The following is an 18076-nucleotide window of genomic DNA, read 5'->3' as shown; positions in this document are numbered from 1 at the left end:
TCCTCTAAAACGAGCTCTCTTTTATGTTTTGAGACAGTTCTTTTCTTTGAGGACATTTGTAATGTGGTTAAGGGTTTGTTGACTTTCTACATCGATAACAAGTCACACTCTAGAACATTCTGGGTAAAAAAAACAAAAACAACCCAATGTTGGGTCAAATGTGGACTAACCCAGCAATTGGGTTGTTTTAACCCAGCGATTGGGTTGTCTTAAGCAAATATTTAACCAAACCACAGGATTAAAACAACCCAATCGCTGGGTTAGTCCACATTTGACCCAACATTGGGTTAAAACAACCCAACATTTTTTAGAGTACAAACTAGAAAAGAGCTCGGGAGGCATGATCAACATTTGCAACGAGTTCCAGAAAAATCAGCCAAAAATCATTTCCTCACTCAAACCGGTGTCTGTTGAACACAAAAGATGTTTTGTTCACCAGACAGTTGACTTCCATAGTTTTTTTTTCTCCCTATTAGTGGATATCCTCAACTGTCTTGGTACGAACAAAACATCTTCTTTTGTGTTCAACAGACACCAGTTTGAAACACGAGGGTGATGATTTTTTTGGGTGAACTATCCCTTTAAGACAACATTCGACCATCAACCTCTGCGCTTTTTAGACAGGGAGTCAAAAACGTCATAAAATAAAAATGAAGATACAATGTTTTTTATATAAACAAACATACAATTAAATAAATAAATTGACAGTTTGAGGAATTCGAGGTGCTACAATTGTCAGGCAAAACATCTGTAATCTGAAATCAGATTGACCCACTGCACAAAAAGTGTGACGATCCGTCCCGGATGTGCAATCAGATCAACGATGCAAAAGAGCAACAGTCAGCAAAGTCAGTTCCACTGTTGTTTGATTGTTTTACACATTTTTTTTTCTCGGTTCCCATAATATTAGACAACAGTGATATCTGATGGGCTGATATATACACAGAGTAAATTACAAACGGTGACGTTGAAGAGCTTCATGGCTGTGCATTTGAGGACATCCAGACACATTCTCCGACTGCTGGTGAAGGAATATCTTCATTGCGTCGCAACTTGGACTTCACCTCAGGAATGGATTGATATTTACAGAAGTTATTGATGTCCCACAAGCCTGGGGGGGCACAATGATATGGCTGGGCAATCCGAGATTAAAGACGTCAAGGTGTCGCGGGGTTTAAAGGGAAATCCTCTGTGAGGTGCGCCCACTTTATGAACGTCGAGGGGGAAGAATGCAGGAAGACGAGGGTATCAGTGTCACTGCAAAAGAGTTTTTTAGCCGAGAACAGATATCCAATCAGATTGTACTTCTCTCAAAATGTAACCAGACAGTTTTGTTTTAGTTTTTTTTACATTGGAGGAATTTAACAAAACGTTACTGTGCGTTGTGGAAACCATCCAGCCTTTATTTGGATTCAATGGCAATATTGAAACCAGTGAGGTAAAAAAAAAAAAGTCTGCCCTCTACTGGACTGAAGAAGTTCTGCAGAAGAAATCCACTTGATGAAATCAATTCAGGGTCAAAGGTCCCAAACAGTGGCGTCCATCACAGGGGAATGAACTGTCTTTCCAAAAAATGGGTGACGCTTCTTAGAAAAGAAACTCTTTTTATTCTTCTTTGTCCCAAAATCTCTCCAAGCCATTTGAAAAAAACGATATATACACTTGTATGTGCGACTATACGTGTGAGAGGAACAAGAAACGTTTCCTGGTCATGTTTTAAGAACATATTGTTTGGTAAATGTACATGCGAGTTGCTTTGTCATGTACAGTCTCGGCTATATGGTGTGTGTGTGTGTGTGTGTGTGTGTGTGTGTGTGTGTCTGTGTGTGTGTATCAGCAGAAGGCCTCGTCGTCTTGGAAATGGGTCCTCTGCAGAACCTTCACGTGCCGTTCGTAGATCTTTAGGGCGGGGCCGAGTCTGATTGACAGGCCGGTCAGCACATCATTCCTCTGCATCAGGAGGAGGGACTTCCCGTCAATCTCCTGTCAGGAACACAGATTCATCAGGGGTGTAACGATACACTCGTGTCACGATGCGGATCGCGATACTGAACTCGTGGTACAATACTAGCGTGATATTTTAAGCCAAAATAAAGAAGAAATGTAAAATATTATATACAGTACAGACCAAAAGTTTGGACACATTACTATTTGTAATGTTTTTGAAAGAAGTTTCTTCTGCTCATCAAGCCTGCATTTATTTGATCAAAAATACAGACATTTTTTATATTTTAATATATATTTTACAATTTGAAATATTTGGTTTTCAATGTATTATACTGTAAATGATGATTTATTTCTGTGATCAAAGCTGATTTTTTCCGGATGGTTCCTCCAGTCTTCAGTGATCATGATCCTTCAGAAATCATTCTCAGATGAGGATTCATTATGAGTGATGGAAACAGTTCTGCTGCCTAATATTTGATGAAGAAAAGGTTCAAAAGAACTGCATTTATTTAAATATGTTTAAAAATAGGAAGGTAGACACTATATTTGAAACGTTTTTCTGTCTTGCGTTTTATCTCAGAATGATGGGTAATTAAAAAAAATATAGAATTTAGTGGAAATGAGTTTTTTCAGCTTCTTGTAAACATAAAGTTGCTTCGTTTATATTTTTAATGTATATACACTATAATGGCAAAAGTATTGGGACACCGAATTCAGGTGTTCCAATCCACGCTCAACTTTTAGTGGGATTATAACAAAGTGGAAGCGATTGGGAACAGCAGCAACTCCGCCATGAAGTGACAGGCCACGTAATATCACAGAGCGGGGTCAGCGCATGCTAAGGGTCACAGTGCGCAGAAGTCACCAACTTTCTGCAGAGTCAATCGCTCCAGACCTCCAAACTTCATGTGTCCTTCAGATGAGCTCAAGAGCAGTGTGTAGAGAGCTTCATGGAATGGGTTTCCATGGCCGAGCAGCTCATCCGAGCCTTACATCACCAAGAGCAATGCAAAGCATGGGATGCAGTGGAGTAAAGCAGCCGTCACTGGACTCTAGAGCAGTGAGATGTGTTCTCTGAGCGACCAATCACGCTTCAGTCTGACAATCCCATGGATGAGTCTGGGTTTGGCAGTTTCAAGAAGAACGCGACTTGCCAGGCTGCATTGTGCTAAGTGTAAAGTTTGGTGGAGGGGGGATTATGGTGTGTGTGTTTTTTTTTTGTGGAAGTTAGGCTTGGCCCCTTAGTTTCAGTGAAAGGAACTTTTAATGTTTCACCAAGACATTTTGGACAATTTCATGCTCCCAAATTTGTGGGAAAAGTTTGGGGATGACCCCTTCCTGTTCAAACATGACCAGTGCACAAAGCGTCTGATCATAAAGACATGTTTCTGATCAATGAAACTGATTTTGAATTAAACTCAGTGATGTGGATTTGGCCGGCGATTAAATGACCACACAACCTTGGTGTTCGTCTCAAAACAGGAGATAATTCGTCCGGAGATTTGTACGCAGGTAGTGGGAGAAAAACACTGACATTCTGGATTCAGACGGCAATAAAATCACTGACTAGCCCATGTGAAAGATGGAAATAACTCACGACCCCACGAGAAACAATTACGAAATAGGGTTCAAATGACTAATCCCAAAGTATAATGTGTTTATTAAAATATATATATATATATATATATATATATATATATATATATATATATATATATATATATATATATTCTGCCATGCAAGCGTTTGAACATCTATGTTTACTACAGTATGCGTGTCGTGGTGAATCTGTTCATCATATAAAGCCATCATGTGTTTTCAGAAGACTGGGATTTGGATTAGACACTCCATTAGTTATTTTTAGGATGCCTGTATGACATTTTTTTAATCTTTTAAGTTTGAGAGGAATGGACTTTAAATGGAGAGACAGAAATCTCTCAGGTTTCATAAAAGAATATCTTAATTTGTGAATTCGGAAGTTAAACGAAAATTGTATAGGTTTGAAACGACAGGAGAAGATTTCCATTTCTAGGAGAATTATACCTTATAAATACAGTAAGCTGAGCCTTGGATAAAACTAACTCTATATGAGGAATAATATGGCCTACATAAGAGGCATTTGTTGTGATATCTCGATAGAGACGCACACTTAACGCCTCAGGGTTAATGTAGTTGAGTTGAGCGTACCTGCGTCCTGAAGGCGAGCGCCTGCTCTGGAAACCCAGCGGCGGTGAAGTAACTGGCCACGTCTGCCACGCTCCAGTCCATCGGGCTCATACCGCCGGACTCCGACTTCACAAAGCCAGCTCTGAGACGAAACATGAGGGGAGACGCATTCATATAAAGATGATGTATAATGAGGAAAATGTAATATCAAGACTCAATGACAACTCTCAATCTACAGTCGGTTTTCATCCAAATCTCACTTCTGGCGAATCTGTTAAAAGGTCAGTTGTATTTTACAGACGCTGTTCTTCTACCCCCCAACAAAAACAAAGCCTTTTTTTTTCTCTCTCTCTCTCTCTCTCTCTCTCTCTCTCTCTCTCTCTCTCTCTCTCTCTCTCTCTCTCTCTCTCTCTCTCTCTCTCTCTCTCTCTCTCTCTCTCTCTCATACTCACATTCCTTCATTCATCCCTCGTTCTTCAGCTGCTCCTGGTGAGGCGGAGGGAGTCAGCAGACACGACGACACTCCCACTTCCAGCTTAAAGCCTGCACACACACACACACACACACATCTGTATGAAACCAACTTGACATATGTTAAAGTAAGGAATGTATTCTTGCTGAATAGAAGTTTTGATTTATTTAATAAAATGTACATATATAACTCAAATGCACACAAAATAACTACATAAATCAGAATGACATCACACACCTATATTAAAAAACAAACACAACAGAATACACACAGAATACACTCAAACATGACGAATGACATTAACTAGCACAATTATATATTAAAGCATACACACACACACACACACACACACATACAGGAGACACACTCATTCACCAAAACTTGTTCTAACAACTTACAGTTTCTTATAGGCATTGACGGTGGAGCTTTTACAGTCTCTGACATCGCAATCAGCTGATCCTAAATAAGAAGGAGGGAGAACATTTGTGAGCGACTTACTCAGTAAGACTATACACAGATCATGCATAACATTATGACCACCTTCCTAATATTGTGTTGGTCCCTTTTGCTGCCCTGCTCAGCCCTGACCCATCGAGGCATGGACTCAACTAGACCCCCGAAGGGGCGCTGTGGTATCTGGCACTAAGATGTTAGCAGCAGATACTTTAAGTCCTATAAGTTGTGAGGTGGGGCATCCATGGATCAGACTTGTCTGTTAAGCACAAACTCATATTTGTGCTTCTCAAACCATTCCTGACCCATCTGTGCTTTGTGTCTGAGCATTATCTGCTGGAAGAGCCACAGCCACCAGAATACCGTTTCCAGGAAAGGCTGAACATGGTCTCAGCAATGCTTAGGTAGGTGGAGCGGGTCAAAGTAACATCCACATTAATGGAGGACCCAAGGTTTCCCAGCAGAACATTGCCCAAAGCATCACACTGCCTCCGCCGGCTCGCCTTCTTCCCATAGTGCATCCTGGGGCCATGTGTTCCTCAGGTAAGACACACACACACACACACACCCGGCCATCCACGGGATGTTAAATAAAACGTGATTCCTCAGACCAGGCCACCTTCTTCCATTGCTCCGTGGTCCAGTTCTGATGCTCACGTCTGGTTCTTTCGGCGGGGTCAGGGGTCAGCATGGGCACCCTGACTGGTCAGCGGCGCCCCATACACAACAAACTGAGATGCTCTGTGTATTCTGACAGCTTTCTATCAGAACCAGCACCGTAGCTCGTCTTTTGATCGGACCACACGGGCCAGCCTTCGCTCCTCACGGTCATCAATGAGCCTTGGCCGCCCATGACCCTGTGGCCGGTTCTCCACTGTTCCTCTTGGAGCACTTTTGATAGATACTGACCACTGCAGACCGGGAACAGCCCACAAGAGCTGCAGTTTAGGAGATGCTCTGACCCAGTCGCTAGCCGTCACAATCTGGCCCTTGTCAAACTCACTGAAATCCTCACGCTTGCCCATTTTTTCTGCTTCTAATGCTTCAACTTTTAGGAAAAAAAGATTGGGCCCACTAACAGGAACCGTGATGAAGAGATCATCAGTGTTATTCACTTCCCCTAGTCACAATGTTATGCCTGATCTGTGTATAAACAAACAGAAAAAGTGGAAATGAGCTTCAAGGTTCTAGATGATCTTTGCACTGCCCGTCATTACCTCCACGATGGGATGAAGCTGATCAGCCGTCTCTGTGTTCTTCTCAGCGCCAGCATCCTCAGGCTCAACAGACATCGTTTGCTCTGAAAGTGTGTGTGTGTGTGAGAGAGAGAGAGAGAGAGAGAGAGAGAGAGAGAGAGAGAGAGAGAGAGAGAGAGAGAGAGAGAGAGAGAGAGAGAGAGAGAGAGAGAGAGAGAGAGAGAGAGAGAGAGAGAGAGAGAGAGAGAGAGAGAGAGAGAGAGAGGTTTTAATGCTATCATTTCTGGTTATGACATGAGATTTCAATCTGAGATGAAGATATTTGTCACACATCTGCAGGAAGCCTATCTGTATTCATTCACAGATTCATTCAGAGCTGCGCTAAAGACAAATCTCACAACACACACACACACACACTCACACAGCCACACTCTCCCACAAACAAACACACACACTCACTCACAAACTCTCTCTCTCTCACACACACAATAATAGTTAGCACTGATTTCCAGCATTTGGCAGACCACGGTTTTGGGAAATTTGTGTTAGAAGCCATGGGACAATTATTTTTATTTGGCTACCACATAAAGCAGCAAATTAAAATATTCCATATAAAAGCCAAAGTACAACTTAAAACCTTCCACAAAAATACCTTCCACACACACTTCCTGAACATCTCACACCTTTACTTCAGCAAGAAACATCTTCAGCTGCAAAGCCATCTGGGTAAAGCACTTGGGCTCTGACCAGACTGACGGCAAAAGTTCGGCTTTTACAAAAACTGTGATTTCTGGCATCTCAGACCGTCTCTGGGTATCCTGCTGGCATTACTGTGGCAACAGATGTAGATGCAGCACATACTGACCGCACAAACAAACTCATCTGTGTTCATTACTTGCAAAATGACAGTGTGGACGGTCAAAACGTGCTCTAATGCTCCTGAATGACTCGCTCACGGGAACCTCTGGAGACTCCAGGGATCCAGAAGGGTTCCCGTGTGGATAAGATCATGTCTGAACTTAGTAAAAGCCAGTCCGTGAGCAAAATATATGCGTGTGGTTTACCTTTCGTAAGGTCTGTAATTAGGTCAGCACTTTATTCTGAGCAATGCCACTTCCTGTCAATGTAACTTCCTGTGGGGCGTGGCCAATTTAATTCGGTTTCATTTCATCAGAATCAGTTTGTTGAAGTAAAACAAAGCGAGATTGTGAGATTGAGCTCCAAACCCTTCTCGAATTTACTAACTGAATCTGATGTCCAGAACACACTGGGAAAAATCGATCTGAATCAATGTTGAGGTCTTGTTTACAAAAATATAAACACAAATATCTGAACCCTCAACACAAGATGAATGAGCTCGAGAAGCAGATCTGCTTATTTAGGATAGTTGAATATATCTTGCATGAGTTTATTTTTCTAATAAGCCATGTTAAAGAAATATCTTACACAATTGATCCTATTTAGCCATGTTTAGACAAAAAAATCCTCATTAAGAAAATTTACCTTGACTTCCGCCCGCATCATCGTCCTGCTGGAAGGAGCATTGGTTGGATTGGTTTGATTGGTTGGATTGGTTGGATTGGTTGGATTGGTTTGCTTGGTTTGATTGGTCAGATTGGTTTAATTGGTCAGATTGGTTTGCTTGGTTGGATTGGTTTAATTGGTCAGATTGGTTTAATTGGTCAGATTGGTTTAATTGGTCAGATTGGTTTGATTGGTTGGATTGGTTGGATTGGTTTAATTGGTCAGATTGGTTTGATTGGTTGGATTGGTTGGATTGGTCAGATTGGTTGGATTGGTTGGGCGACTCCAGCGGTTTGCCCTCATCTGTCTCTGGTAAGTCGGTGACCTCCGGGTCAGGTGAGGTGGGGTCAGGGCAGGTTTTGACGCCTGTGGGACCTCCGTCAGTGGCGGTCTTTTTGGGAACGTCCTCGGCAGAGCCCTCTTTGTTTCCCTCTGTGCCGTTATCCTCGCCCTCTACCTCCATCCTTTCTTCCTCCTTCACCTCTTCCTGACGAGCATACAGACACACACACTTTTTAATGTAGACTCGACAGTACAGCAGTCATTACTGAAAGCTTTATTTTAGAGTGATCTGAAAAGTATCAGACGACTGTACATCACATCAGCTGTCAATGAGGAAAAAAAAACTATTCACTGTCAAAACAACACATTCACTACGGGAAGAAGGCCAAATAAGTGGAGTGTGTATGTGTGTGTGTGTGTACAGTGCTTCCGGAAAGTATTCACATAGCTTCACATTTTCACATTTTCTTATGTTATAACGTTATTCCTAAATGGATTAAATTCATAATTTTTTACCTCAACTCTACAAACAGTACCCCCATAATGGCAATGTGAAAGAAACAAGTAAAATCACATGTACATAAGTATTCACAGCCTTTGCTCAATACTTTTCAAGTATCTGAGTATGAGTAGGAAAGCGTTCCACCCATAGGGGCGGCCATTGCTAACCAAGCCATCACCTGCTGTTAGCATCCCATTGACTCCCATTCATTTTTGAGTCACTTTGACAGTGAATAACTTTACATCTGAGGCGTTTAAAGACTCCATTTGTCCATTGTTTATTTCTAAAGAAACACGACAATGCATAAAAGGCTCCATTACCTTGTATTTTACACTATCGCCCCACAGAAGCTGTTTTTGTAACGATTGCGTCATTGCGTCAACGATTGCGTCATAACCAACGCGACTCTGTCGCACAGTTGAGAAATTACCGTATAGACCTGAGGAGACGCTCGCAGGCAATCTTTTACTGTCTATGAGACAGTCGGGGGGACGTGGAGACATAAAGTCTGATAAAGTCAAGGGGGAAGAATGGGGAGAAGCCCATAGTGAGCCAAAAGCAACGGGAGAAAATATTTAAACAACGTGATTCAGATTTCTCTTTCCACATCTACTAGAAGACCTACAGCTGTCAGACAGGAGGCTCACGTCACATCTACGTCCTCAAGCTCAGTCTGAGCCGGTGCAGTTCGCTCAGCCATCAGGAAGTGAGTGCTCCTTTACTAACATCACTTTCCGCCGTTGAAGTCAATGGGATAGCTCTGTCCATTTCTTTTACTGTCTATGGGTTGGATGGGGACCATCGGTGCACGGCCATTTTCAGATCTATCCAGAGATTTTCAGTCGGGTTCAAGTCTAGGCTCTGGCAGGTCACTCAAAAGCCCTATTCGGACAGGATTAAAATAACATGGGGACGTGGGGGTAAAGTAATTTTACCTCAGGACATCTCAGTGAAACTAGCAGAAGTGTGAGGAGTAACTCACTTTACGCACCACAGTGACCTCTGTGTCGTCATGTGCGAATGACGTAAGGGATAATGTCCACCCAGCCGGTTGTTATCCAGAATAAACCCCTTCAGAGGGATCAGGACCCCGACGCGAAGCGGAGCATCACTGAAGGGGTTTATTCTGGATAACAACCGGCTGGGTGGACATTATGCCGCTTATTACACGGCTACTAGTCTCAAATAAATTAGACACAAAATATTGTCTTGAGATTAAATATTTTATTAGCTCTTACGCAAAGCTTCCGCGAAGAAAAACAGTTCCAACCTGCTTTAAGCCTTTATCTATTGCTGCTAAATGTTGAAAATGAATGCTGAAAGGGTTAGTTCACCCAAAAATGAACCCAAGCCTCTGATTTACTCACCCTCAAGTCATTATAGGTGTTTATGACATTCTTCTGTCAGACGAATACAATCAGAGTTATATTTAAAAAGTCCAGGCTAACGTTAATCCCAGCAGTAGTTGTAGTTGTGTTTGAAGTCCATAAAAAATGCAGCTGTCCGTCAAATAACGTGCTCCACACGACTCCGATGGGTTAACAGAGCCTTCTGATTCCAATCGATGCGTTTGTGTAAGAAAAAGATCTATATTAAAAACGTTATAAACGAAACCCGCCTTGAAGTCTTCCATTGTAACCCACGGCTGTGCTAAAATGTGTTGTGCCTCTAATAAGTGCTTTTGATCTTCTTTTTGTTTTAAATAAAATGCGGAAAATACTGGAGGTTTGCCACAGAGTTGTCCCTCCACCTACAACGCAACTGAATGCTTCACGCGCCTCAAAGCTCGTAAAATAAGCTTTTTAAAAAAACTTTTAAACAGGAAATTAGGGATTTTTACCATACATTTTTACAGCAGGTCTATTCGAACGGGATTAGTGTTACCCCAGGTCATTTTTCCGGACCTTTATACAGAAGCTAAAAGTCTCTGTAATCTTTACTGACATTGTCCGTAATGACTACCGAGATGGCACATTCGGACGGGACTAAAATCACTGAGAACCTCTGGTAATAATTCCTTTACCCCCACGTCCCCATGTTAAACTAATCCAGTCCGAATAGGGCTTTAGACATTCCCAGAGTTGTCCCGTAGCATCTCCTTTGTTATCTTGGCTGTGTGCTTAGGGTTGTTGTCCTTTTGGAAGATGACCCTTAGCCCCAGAGCGCTCTGGAGCATGTTTTGATCAAGCATGTCTCTGTACTTTTCTGACTAGTCTCCCAGTGCCAGCCGCTGGAAAACATCCCCACAGCATGATGCTGCCACCACCTTGATTCACTGTAGGGATGGGATTGGCCAGGTGAGGAGCCGTTCCTGGTTTCCTCCAGACGTGACGTTTGCCATTCAGGCCAAAGAGTTCAATCTTTGTTGTTGTAGAAAGTTGAACATCTCAAGATGATCAGAGGAAACAGGAGCACCTGAGCTCATTTTGGAGTGTCATGCCAAAGGCTGTGAATATTTATGTACATGTGATGGTTCTCATTTTTTATTTTTAATAAATGTGCAAAGATTTCAAACAAACTGCTTTCACATTGTCATTATGAGGTATTGTTTGTAGAGTTGAGCGAAAAATAATGATTTGAATCTATTTAGAAATAAGGCTGTAACATAACAAAATATGGAAAAAGTGAATCGTTGTGAATACTTTCCGGATGCACTGTAAATGTGTGTGAGTGTGTGTGTGTGTGTGTGTATGAGAGAGTGAGAGAGAGAGAGAGAGAGAGAGAGAGAGAGAGAGAGAGAGAGAGAGAGAGAGAGAGAGAGAGAGTGTGTGTGTGGTGAAGTGTAGAGTGTGTGTGTATGAGACTGTGAGTGTGTGTGCGTGAATAAGTGTGTTTGTGTTTGGGTGTGTTTGTGTGAGAGAGAGTGTGTGTGTGTGTGCATGTCTGTGTATGTAAGTGTGTGTGTTTGTGTATGTGTATGTGTGAGATTGTGCATGTGTGAGTTTGTGTATGTGTGAGTGTTTGTTTGTGTATATATAAGTGTGTGTATGTATGTGTGAGTGTTTGTATGTGTGTGTGTATGGGACTGAGTGTGTGTGCGTGAATAAGTGTGTTTGTGTTTGTGTGTGTATGTGTGAGAATGTGTGAGAGAGAGAGAGAGAGAGTGTGTGTGTGTGTGTGTGTGTGTGTGCATCCCTGTGTATGTAAGTGTGTGTGTATGTGTGAGATTGTGTATGTGTGAGTGTTTGTTTGTGTATATGTAAGTGTGTGTGTGTGTGTATGTGTGAGATTGTGCATGTGTGAGTTTGTGTACATGTGAGTGTTTGTTTGTGTATATGTAAGTGTGTGTGTGTGTGTGTGTGTGTGTGTGTGTGTATGTGTGAGTTTGTGTACATGTGAGTGTTTGTTTGTGTATATGTAAGTGTGTGTGTGTGTGTGTGTGTGTGTGTGAGTGTTGGTATGTGTTTGTGTGAATGTGAGTGTGTGTATGTGTATTGTAAGTATGTGTGTGAGTGAGTGTGCGTGTTTGTGTGTGTCTGTGTGTGTGTGTGTGTGTGTGTGTGTGTGTGTGTGTGAGTGTTGGTATGTGTTTGTGTGAATGTGAGTGTGTGTATGTGTATATGTGTTATATATATGTGTTTGTAAGTATGTGTGTGAGTGTGCGTGTGCGTGTGTGTGTGTGTGTGTGTGTGTGTGTGTGTGTGTGTGAATGTGAGTGTGTGTATGTGTATATGTGTTATATATATATGTGTTTGTAAGTATGTGTGTGAGTGAGTGTGCGTGTTTGTGTGTGTCTGTGTATGTGTGAGTGTTTGTATGTGTATGTGTGTGTGTGTGTGTGTGTGTGTGTGGTTAAACTGTTATTGGGTCAAAATTAAAAGAAAAATTTGATTAAAAAAAAATGTCACCACAAAGACAGCGATACCCAAAGGTCATGTGGGGACATTTTTTCTTGGTCCTCATGAGGAAACAAATCTATAAATCATACAGAGTTCGTTCTTTGAAAATGTAAAATATGGCTTTGTTTTGTGTGATGGGCAGGGTTAGTGAGTGTGTGTGTGTGTGTGTGTGTGTGTGTGTGTGTGTGTGTGTGTGTGTGTGTGTGTGTGTGTGTGTGTGTGTGTGTGTGTGTGATGGGTAATAATAGACAGCTTACAGCATAGCATTATGTCTATAAAGAGTCCCCACAAAGATAGTGAACCAGACGAGTGTGTGTGTGTGTGTGTGTCCTCGTGCGCGACCTCCATCGTTTTCACGATTTTACGAATTGCGGTTTTCCCCTAAAACACAATCTGAAACTGCCTGAACATCCGCCACACACTGTCTCGTCACTGTCAGTGATAACACACACGACTTTACCGCGCACCGAGTAAACTCCGTGTGTTTCATAATCAATGTCTGAGTGAGCGGGACAGTGCTTGAGAAATCTGATCAGCGCAGAGAGAAGGACGACAGCGCGAAAGAAGAAGAAGAAGAAGCAAACGCACATCGCTCAAACTGACTGGATGAGCCGCGCGGAACGGAACTAAGAGGCTTAAAGCCGCGCTCGGGCTCGTCACGCAGCGAATTTCCGCCATCGCATCTGCTTTTACCTCGTATGACCGAAAGTATCGCACTGAGCGACGGCTCGCCCGAGAAAACAGACGCGAGCCTCCTCGGGTCCCCCCCTCCCTTTTTACATTTTCCGTGCGCGTCTAACTTAACAGACACCGCCTAGTGAAAAATATCCAGCACAACTTTAACACAAAAATAATCATCGGCCCTATAGCGCTCCGAGAAAGCCATCAAAGGCAGACACCAGTGTCTCTCGACGCGCGCGCTTTTGTGTGTCTATTAGAGCAACGGAACAAGAGAAGCGACGGTGTCTCGCTCGCTCGTTCGCGCACACACGCACGCGGGCGCTGTCCGCACCTTTTGTGCCGAGACGCTGAAGTGAAACAGTGTCGAGCGGAACACACACACACACACGCAACTGATGTGTCGCTCCCCTCATCGCGTGCACACAACACAAACACACACGCACACAGTTTGGATGTGCGCGCACACTTGTACGTGAGAAAAGAGCGGAAATCAGATTGCGCTTTTTCTTTCTTTCGCTTTTTCCCGTCATAGGCACGATCATTTATTTATACGAGGACGGGGTGTATAGCGCGCGCGCCGCGCAGGACGTGTCGGAAATATTAAGTTACCTTTTTCGCGAGATGTCTGTCCTGCAGCGCGCTCTTCAGGAGTCGCGCGGCCCTCGCGTGAAGAGTGATGTGGCCGAGGCGGGTCCTGCGGAGACGACCCCGCTCGATCTCGCGCTCCAGGACCACTTTGACGCGGTTGCGGGTCAGCTTCTCCCCGGGCACCCCGCTCTGCGTGCTGAGGTAGCCGAGTATCTCTTTCAGTCCCGGCGGAGCGTGGCCCCGTGTTGCGGCGGAGCCCCGATGCGTCTCGGACAGACTTCGGACCGCGGCAACCAGTCTATCGCCCAGATCAGCGCTGTTCTCCTCCGGGGGGTCCGAGCCGCGCGCCCCAGCGCCCTTCGCCCCCTCCTTGAGTTTGGGGGACGCTTTGGGGGACGCGGGGAGCTTGTTTCGCGTAGCCGGCCCGACGCTCGAGCAAGTTTTCTGCGCCTTCTCATCATCGCTGCCCTGCGCGCCGCTCGAAGCATCGCTTCCCCCCGCCTCGGTGACTAATCGCTCGTCTTTCGATGCACTTGCTTTCGCGCACAGCGTTGCGCCGCAACTACCAAAACTGGGTAGCGGTGCAATCTTCTCCTCCCTCTCGAGATTTGAGGGCGAGGTTTGAGGCAGGGGGTCAGGGCACCGGCTCACCCCACTTTCCTCGGGCTCCTTCTCCTCCTCGCACTCTTCTTGGTCCGTGAGACTGAGCGCGCTGTCGCCGTTGTTATTGAGCCCGGCGTGTTTGGGCACTGACTCGGTTTGCTCCGTCCTCTTTCTGCATTTCCTTTGCACTTTGGCGGCGTTCCTGTAGGAGATGGAGCCCTTGTAGCTAACTTTCAGCACAGTTTGCTCCTGGATCAGTTTTTCTAGTTCAGCTCTGGTTTTGTCCGGGTCTGACCCGTGTCTTCTTCGGACCATTCGGCAGATCCTTTCCAGGTCCGGTCGGGCTTTTCTCGAGCGCAGGGAGTCGATGGTCTCCAGGATCCATTCTCGGTATTTAGGCTCCGACATGTTGCCGCACTGGTTCTGCTGGCTTTGGCCGAGCGTCTCTCTCTTGTCTCCGATCCGCTGCGAGCCCGGCTGGGAATGAAGCGGAAGCCTCGCTCTACGCCTGCGTTCACCCACTATGTGCGCTTAAGGTGGACTACTCGCGATGAGACTCATCCGCTATACGCGCTGCGCTTATTTAAGGTGGTATTGCAGAGTTACACGTTCTGCGCACCTCGTCGACGTTCGCGATGCGCAGTCCATTACACCAAATCCAGCAGATTTGTCATATGTGAGCTCTATATGAATGTAAACAACGCATCAGTGTTTAATGGTTAGATGACAGATGGCTCGCTGCAGTCTGCCAGCTGTTGACAGATAATTAGGCCTACAACACAAATATGGAGCAAAAATCATACAATGGAGTAGCCAAAATTAATAATAAAAGAGCTGAAAGTTTAATGAAAGTCCTAAATTAGTTTCATTTCAGAATGGTAAAAACTGATTTGCATTAAAATAATTAGTGAAAGCAGCATGAAGGATTTGAGGATGACCTTCAGAATTAGCCAAACATGGCTTCTGTCGGCACAAAGTAACACGATCCAATGATCCTTATTCAAGAAATCATACATTTGGAGAACGCCTAGTGTCCCCTTTCCATCCTCAACATCTTATACTGACAGTAAACATGCTGGTGGCTCTGTGATGTTATGGGCAGACATCTCATGATCTTCTCAATCTGTTCATTAATGACTTCTCAGTTGTGTAACGCTTAAACAATACAAAGCCGAAACATGCTAAAGTGCTAAACAAACCCAGAAGTGTTTCATCTTGAATATGATGCCTTATCAGACTTATATTTATATCTGTTTTGGAGGTTCTGGGTGTGAAATAATCCCTCCAACTTATCTCTCAGTCTTAATGAAAGACTGTCATGACAGTTTCTGTTGGAGAGTTTGGTAATGGATATGACTTGATATATTTGGTCTTGGTGGAAGAGTGCTGCTAGGGCTGCTCAATTATGGCAAAAATCATAATCACGATTATTTTGGTCAATACTGAAAGCACAATTATTGGAGCGGGTGATCAAAGTCTGATTTCACGATAGGAGTCATTTTAAATGTCGGTGAAACGTCACAATTATCGATACTTCAGCAAAACTGAATACTAGGTTGATTAATGCAAGTAAAAAGTCCTCGAAACAGTTAAAGAAGACAAGTAAACATTTAAACGAATTGCAAACAATACAACAGAACCAAAACACAAATGAAATATAAAACGCTTTAGGTTTCTCAGAAAGATGCAGTGTATTACGGCAGAAATTGAATAAAGTAATTAAATGTATAGCGCCGCTATATACATTAAATACAGACTATACATTAAATATAGACTAAGTCTTATTAAAACTAAAGTTCATTCATTCAAAAGCAGTGAGTGATTTCTTGTTTGATTAATGACTGCAGTCCCGTCGGTGCTGTCACTTTAAGAGCCGCACTGATCCATTAGATTCTGTTACACAAACACACTTGCTCAAATTTTTAGATTAATTTAAGACATAACTGACTGCGTTTATGAGGATGCACACTTTATTTTGACATATATTGCCAAAAGTTTTGTGACGCCTGCCTTTACCTGCACATGAGCTTTAATGCCGTCCCATTGTTAATCCTGCCTCTCTAACAGCTTCAGCTCTTCTGGGAAGGCTTTCCTCAAGGTTTAGGAGTGTGTTTATGGGGATTTTTGCCCATTCTTCTAGAAGCGCATTTGTGAGGTCAGGCACTGATGTTAGACGAGAAGGCCTGGCTCTCAGTCTCCGCTCTAATTCATCCCAAAGCTGATCTATCGGCTTGAGCTCAGGACTCTGTGCAGGCCAGTCAAGTTCCTCCACACCAAACTCCTCATCCATGTCTTTATGGACCGACGCTTTGTGCTCTGGAGCGCAGTCATGTTGGGACAGGAAGGGGCCGTCCCCAAAACTGTTCCCACAAAGTTGGGAGCATGACATTGTCCAAAATGTCTTGGTGAAGCATTAAGAGTTCCTTTCACTGGAACTAAGAGGCCAAGCCTAAACCCTGAAAAAAACAACAACAAAAACACATAATCCCCCCTCCACCAAACTTTACACGGGGCACAATACAGTCAGGCAAGTCCCGTTCTCCTGGCAACCGCCAAACCCAGACTCGTCCATCAGATTTGCCAGACAGAGAAGTGTGATTGGTCGCTCCAGAGGACACGTCTCACTGCTCTAGAGTCCAGTGGCGGCTGCTTTACTCCTGCATGTGTTTTTGCTGTTGCTGCTGTAATTTTTGTAATACATGCATGACATGCTGCTGCTGTACAATGTACCATACATGAATTACCCGTAGCAGATCAACTGCTAGTGGAAATGCTGACCAGTATTTGAAGGTTGAGCTGATTGGCTACTGATATCAGCGGTGCCCTATGGAGAATGATTGCAGGTTGGGATAAAGGGATCATATGATGCTGTCTCAGAGGTCATTATTTTGTGTATTGGATGTAATAGAATATTTTAATATTTAAAAATACAATTTTCATATACAGTACATTGTTGTAGCTCCTCTATGCCCAGTCTTTCCAAAACGCCCCTCCTTCCAGAAACAGTAGTGTGCTTTGATTGGCTAGCTGACCCAGTGCGTTGCGATTGGATGAACACCTCAAGCTCGTGTTGGAAATGTAGCGTGGGATGTAATCGTAAGCTTTAGCTTCTAAAGCAATGATAAAGACGGTTAATAATGTCATGAGTTTTATTATATCAGTTTGAGCTTGAGTCTGAATCTGAAAATGCAGATCGTTCAGGACCAACTTTGCAAGTGTGACCTCAGCCAGTGTGAACACGTTTTGCATCTATTTTTGCCATCTATAGTTATAAGCGGAGAACAGTGGATATACTATGTTTTTTAATATAAATCCATCTGCAATTTTGACCATGTGTGTTACTCTACACTCCACTAAACTCTGCACACGAACAGTTAATAGTGAATACTTTGAGAAATAATAAAGGCAGCGGATATTTGCACTAAATAGAAATTTATTAAGGGAAACTAGTGATACATGCAATGTGTAAAAGGTTATTTGATTCTATTTATACTTTATTTTGACAGATACATACTATTCAAACCTCAATATCATTGTACATTAAGAGGATGCAATAATAACAGTGTGAATTATTATATTTATAAAAAATAATAAATGGCCTTAATGGGACAATAAAAGCCGTCACTACACCTACCTCTACCCAATAAATCATTTTATTAGGCACTTTATTCACTTTTAGAACATTTTCTTCGTTTTTATTGAAAGTAAATGCCTTTCTGATGTGATATGTGATGGGAAAAGGGAGAAGAGCGAGCTCGGGAAAATGGGGATTCGAACCCGGGTCAATCGCGCCAAAAACTAAATCCTCAAGCCGTACACTTTA

The 18076-nt window shown here is 43.3% G+C and overlaps 1 protein-coding gene across 1 annotated transcript; it reads right to left on the bottom strand.

The window, feature by feature from the left end:
- Positions 1-653: 653 nt before the first annotated feature.
- On the bottom strand, positions 654-14744 carry samd1b (sterile alpha motif domain containing 1b). The gene is made up of 7 exons (XM_067440703.1): positions 13672-14744; positions 7738-8245; positions 6256-6338; positions 4984-5044; positions 4566-4656; positions 4135-4255; positions 654-1983 (listed from the first exon to the last, which is right to left on the bottom strand). The coding sequence occupies exons 1-7, from the start codon at positions 14659-14661 to the stop codon at positions 1834-1836; spliced, it is 2004 nt and encodes a 667-aa protein (XP_067296804.1). The 5' UTR covers positions 14662-14744; the 3' UTR covers positions 654-1833.
- Positions 14745-18076: the final 3332 nt, after the last annotated feature.

Source organism: Pseudorasbora parva, chromosome 4 (genome assembly GCF_024679245.1).
Source record: "Pseudorasbora parva isolate DD20220531a chromosome 4, ASM2467924v1, whole genome shotgun sequence".
In the NCBI taxonomy this organism is placed as follows: domain Eukaryota; kingdom Metazoa; phylum Chordata; class Actinopteri; order Cypriniformes; family Gobionidae; genus Pseudorasbora; species Pseudorasbora parva.
This window is presented reverse-complemented; position numbering and strand designations above follow the sequence as displayed.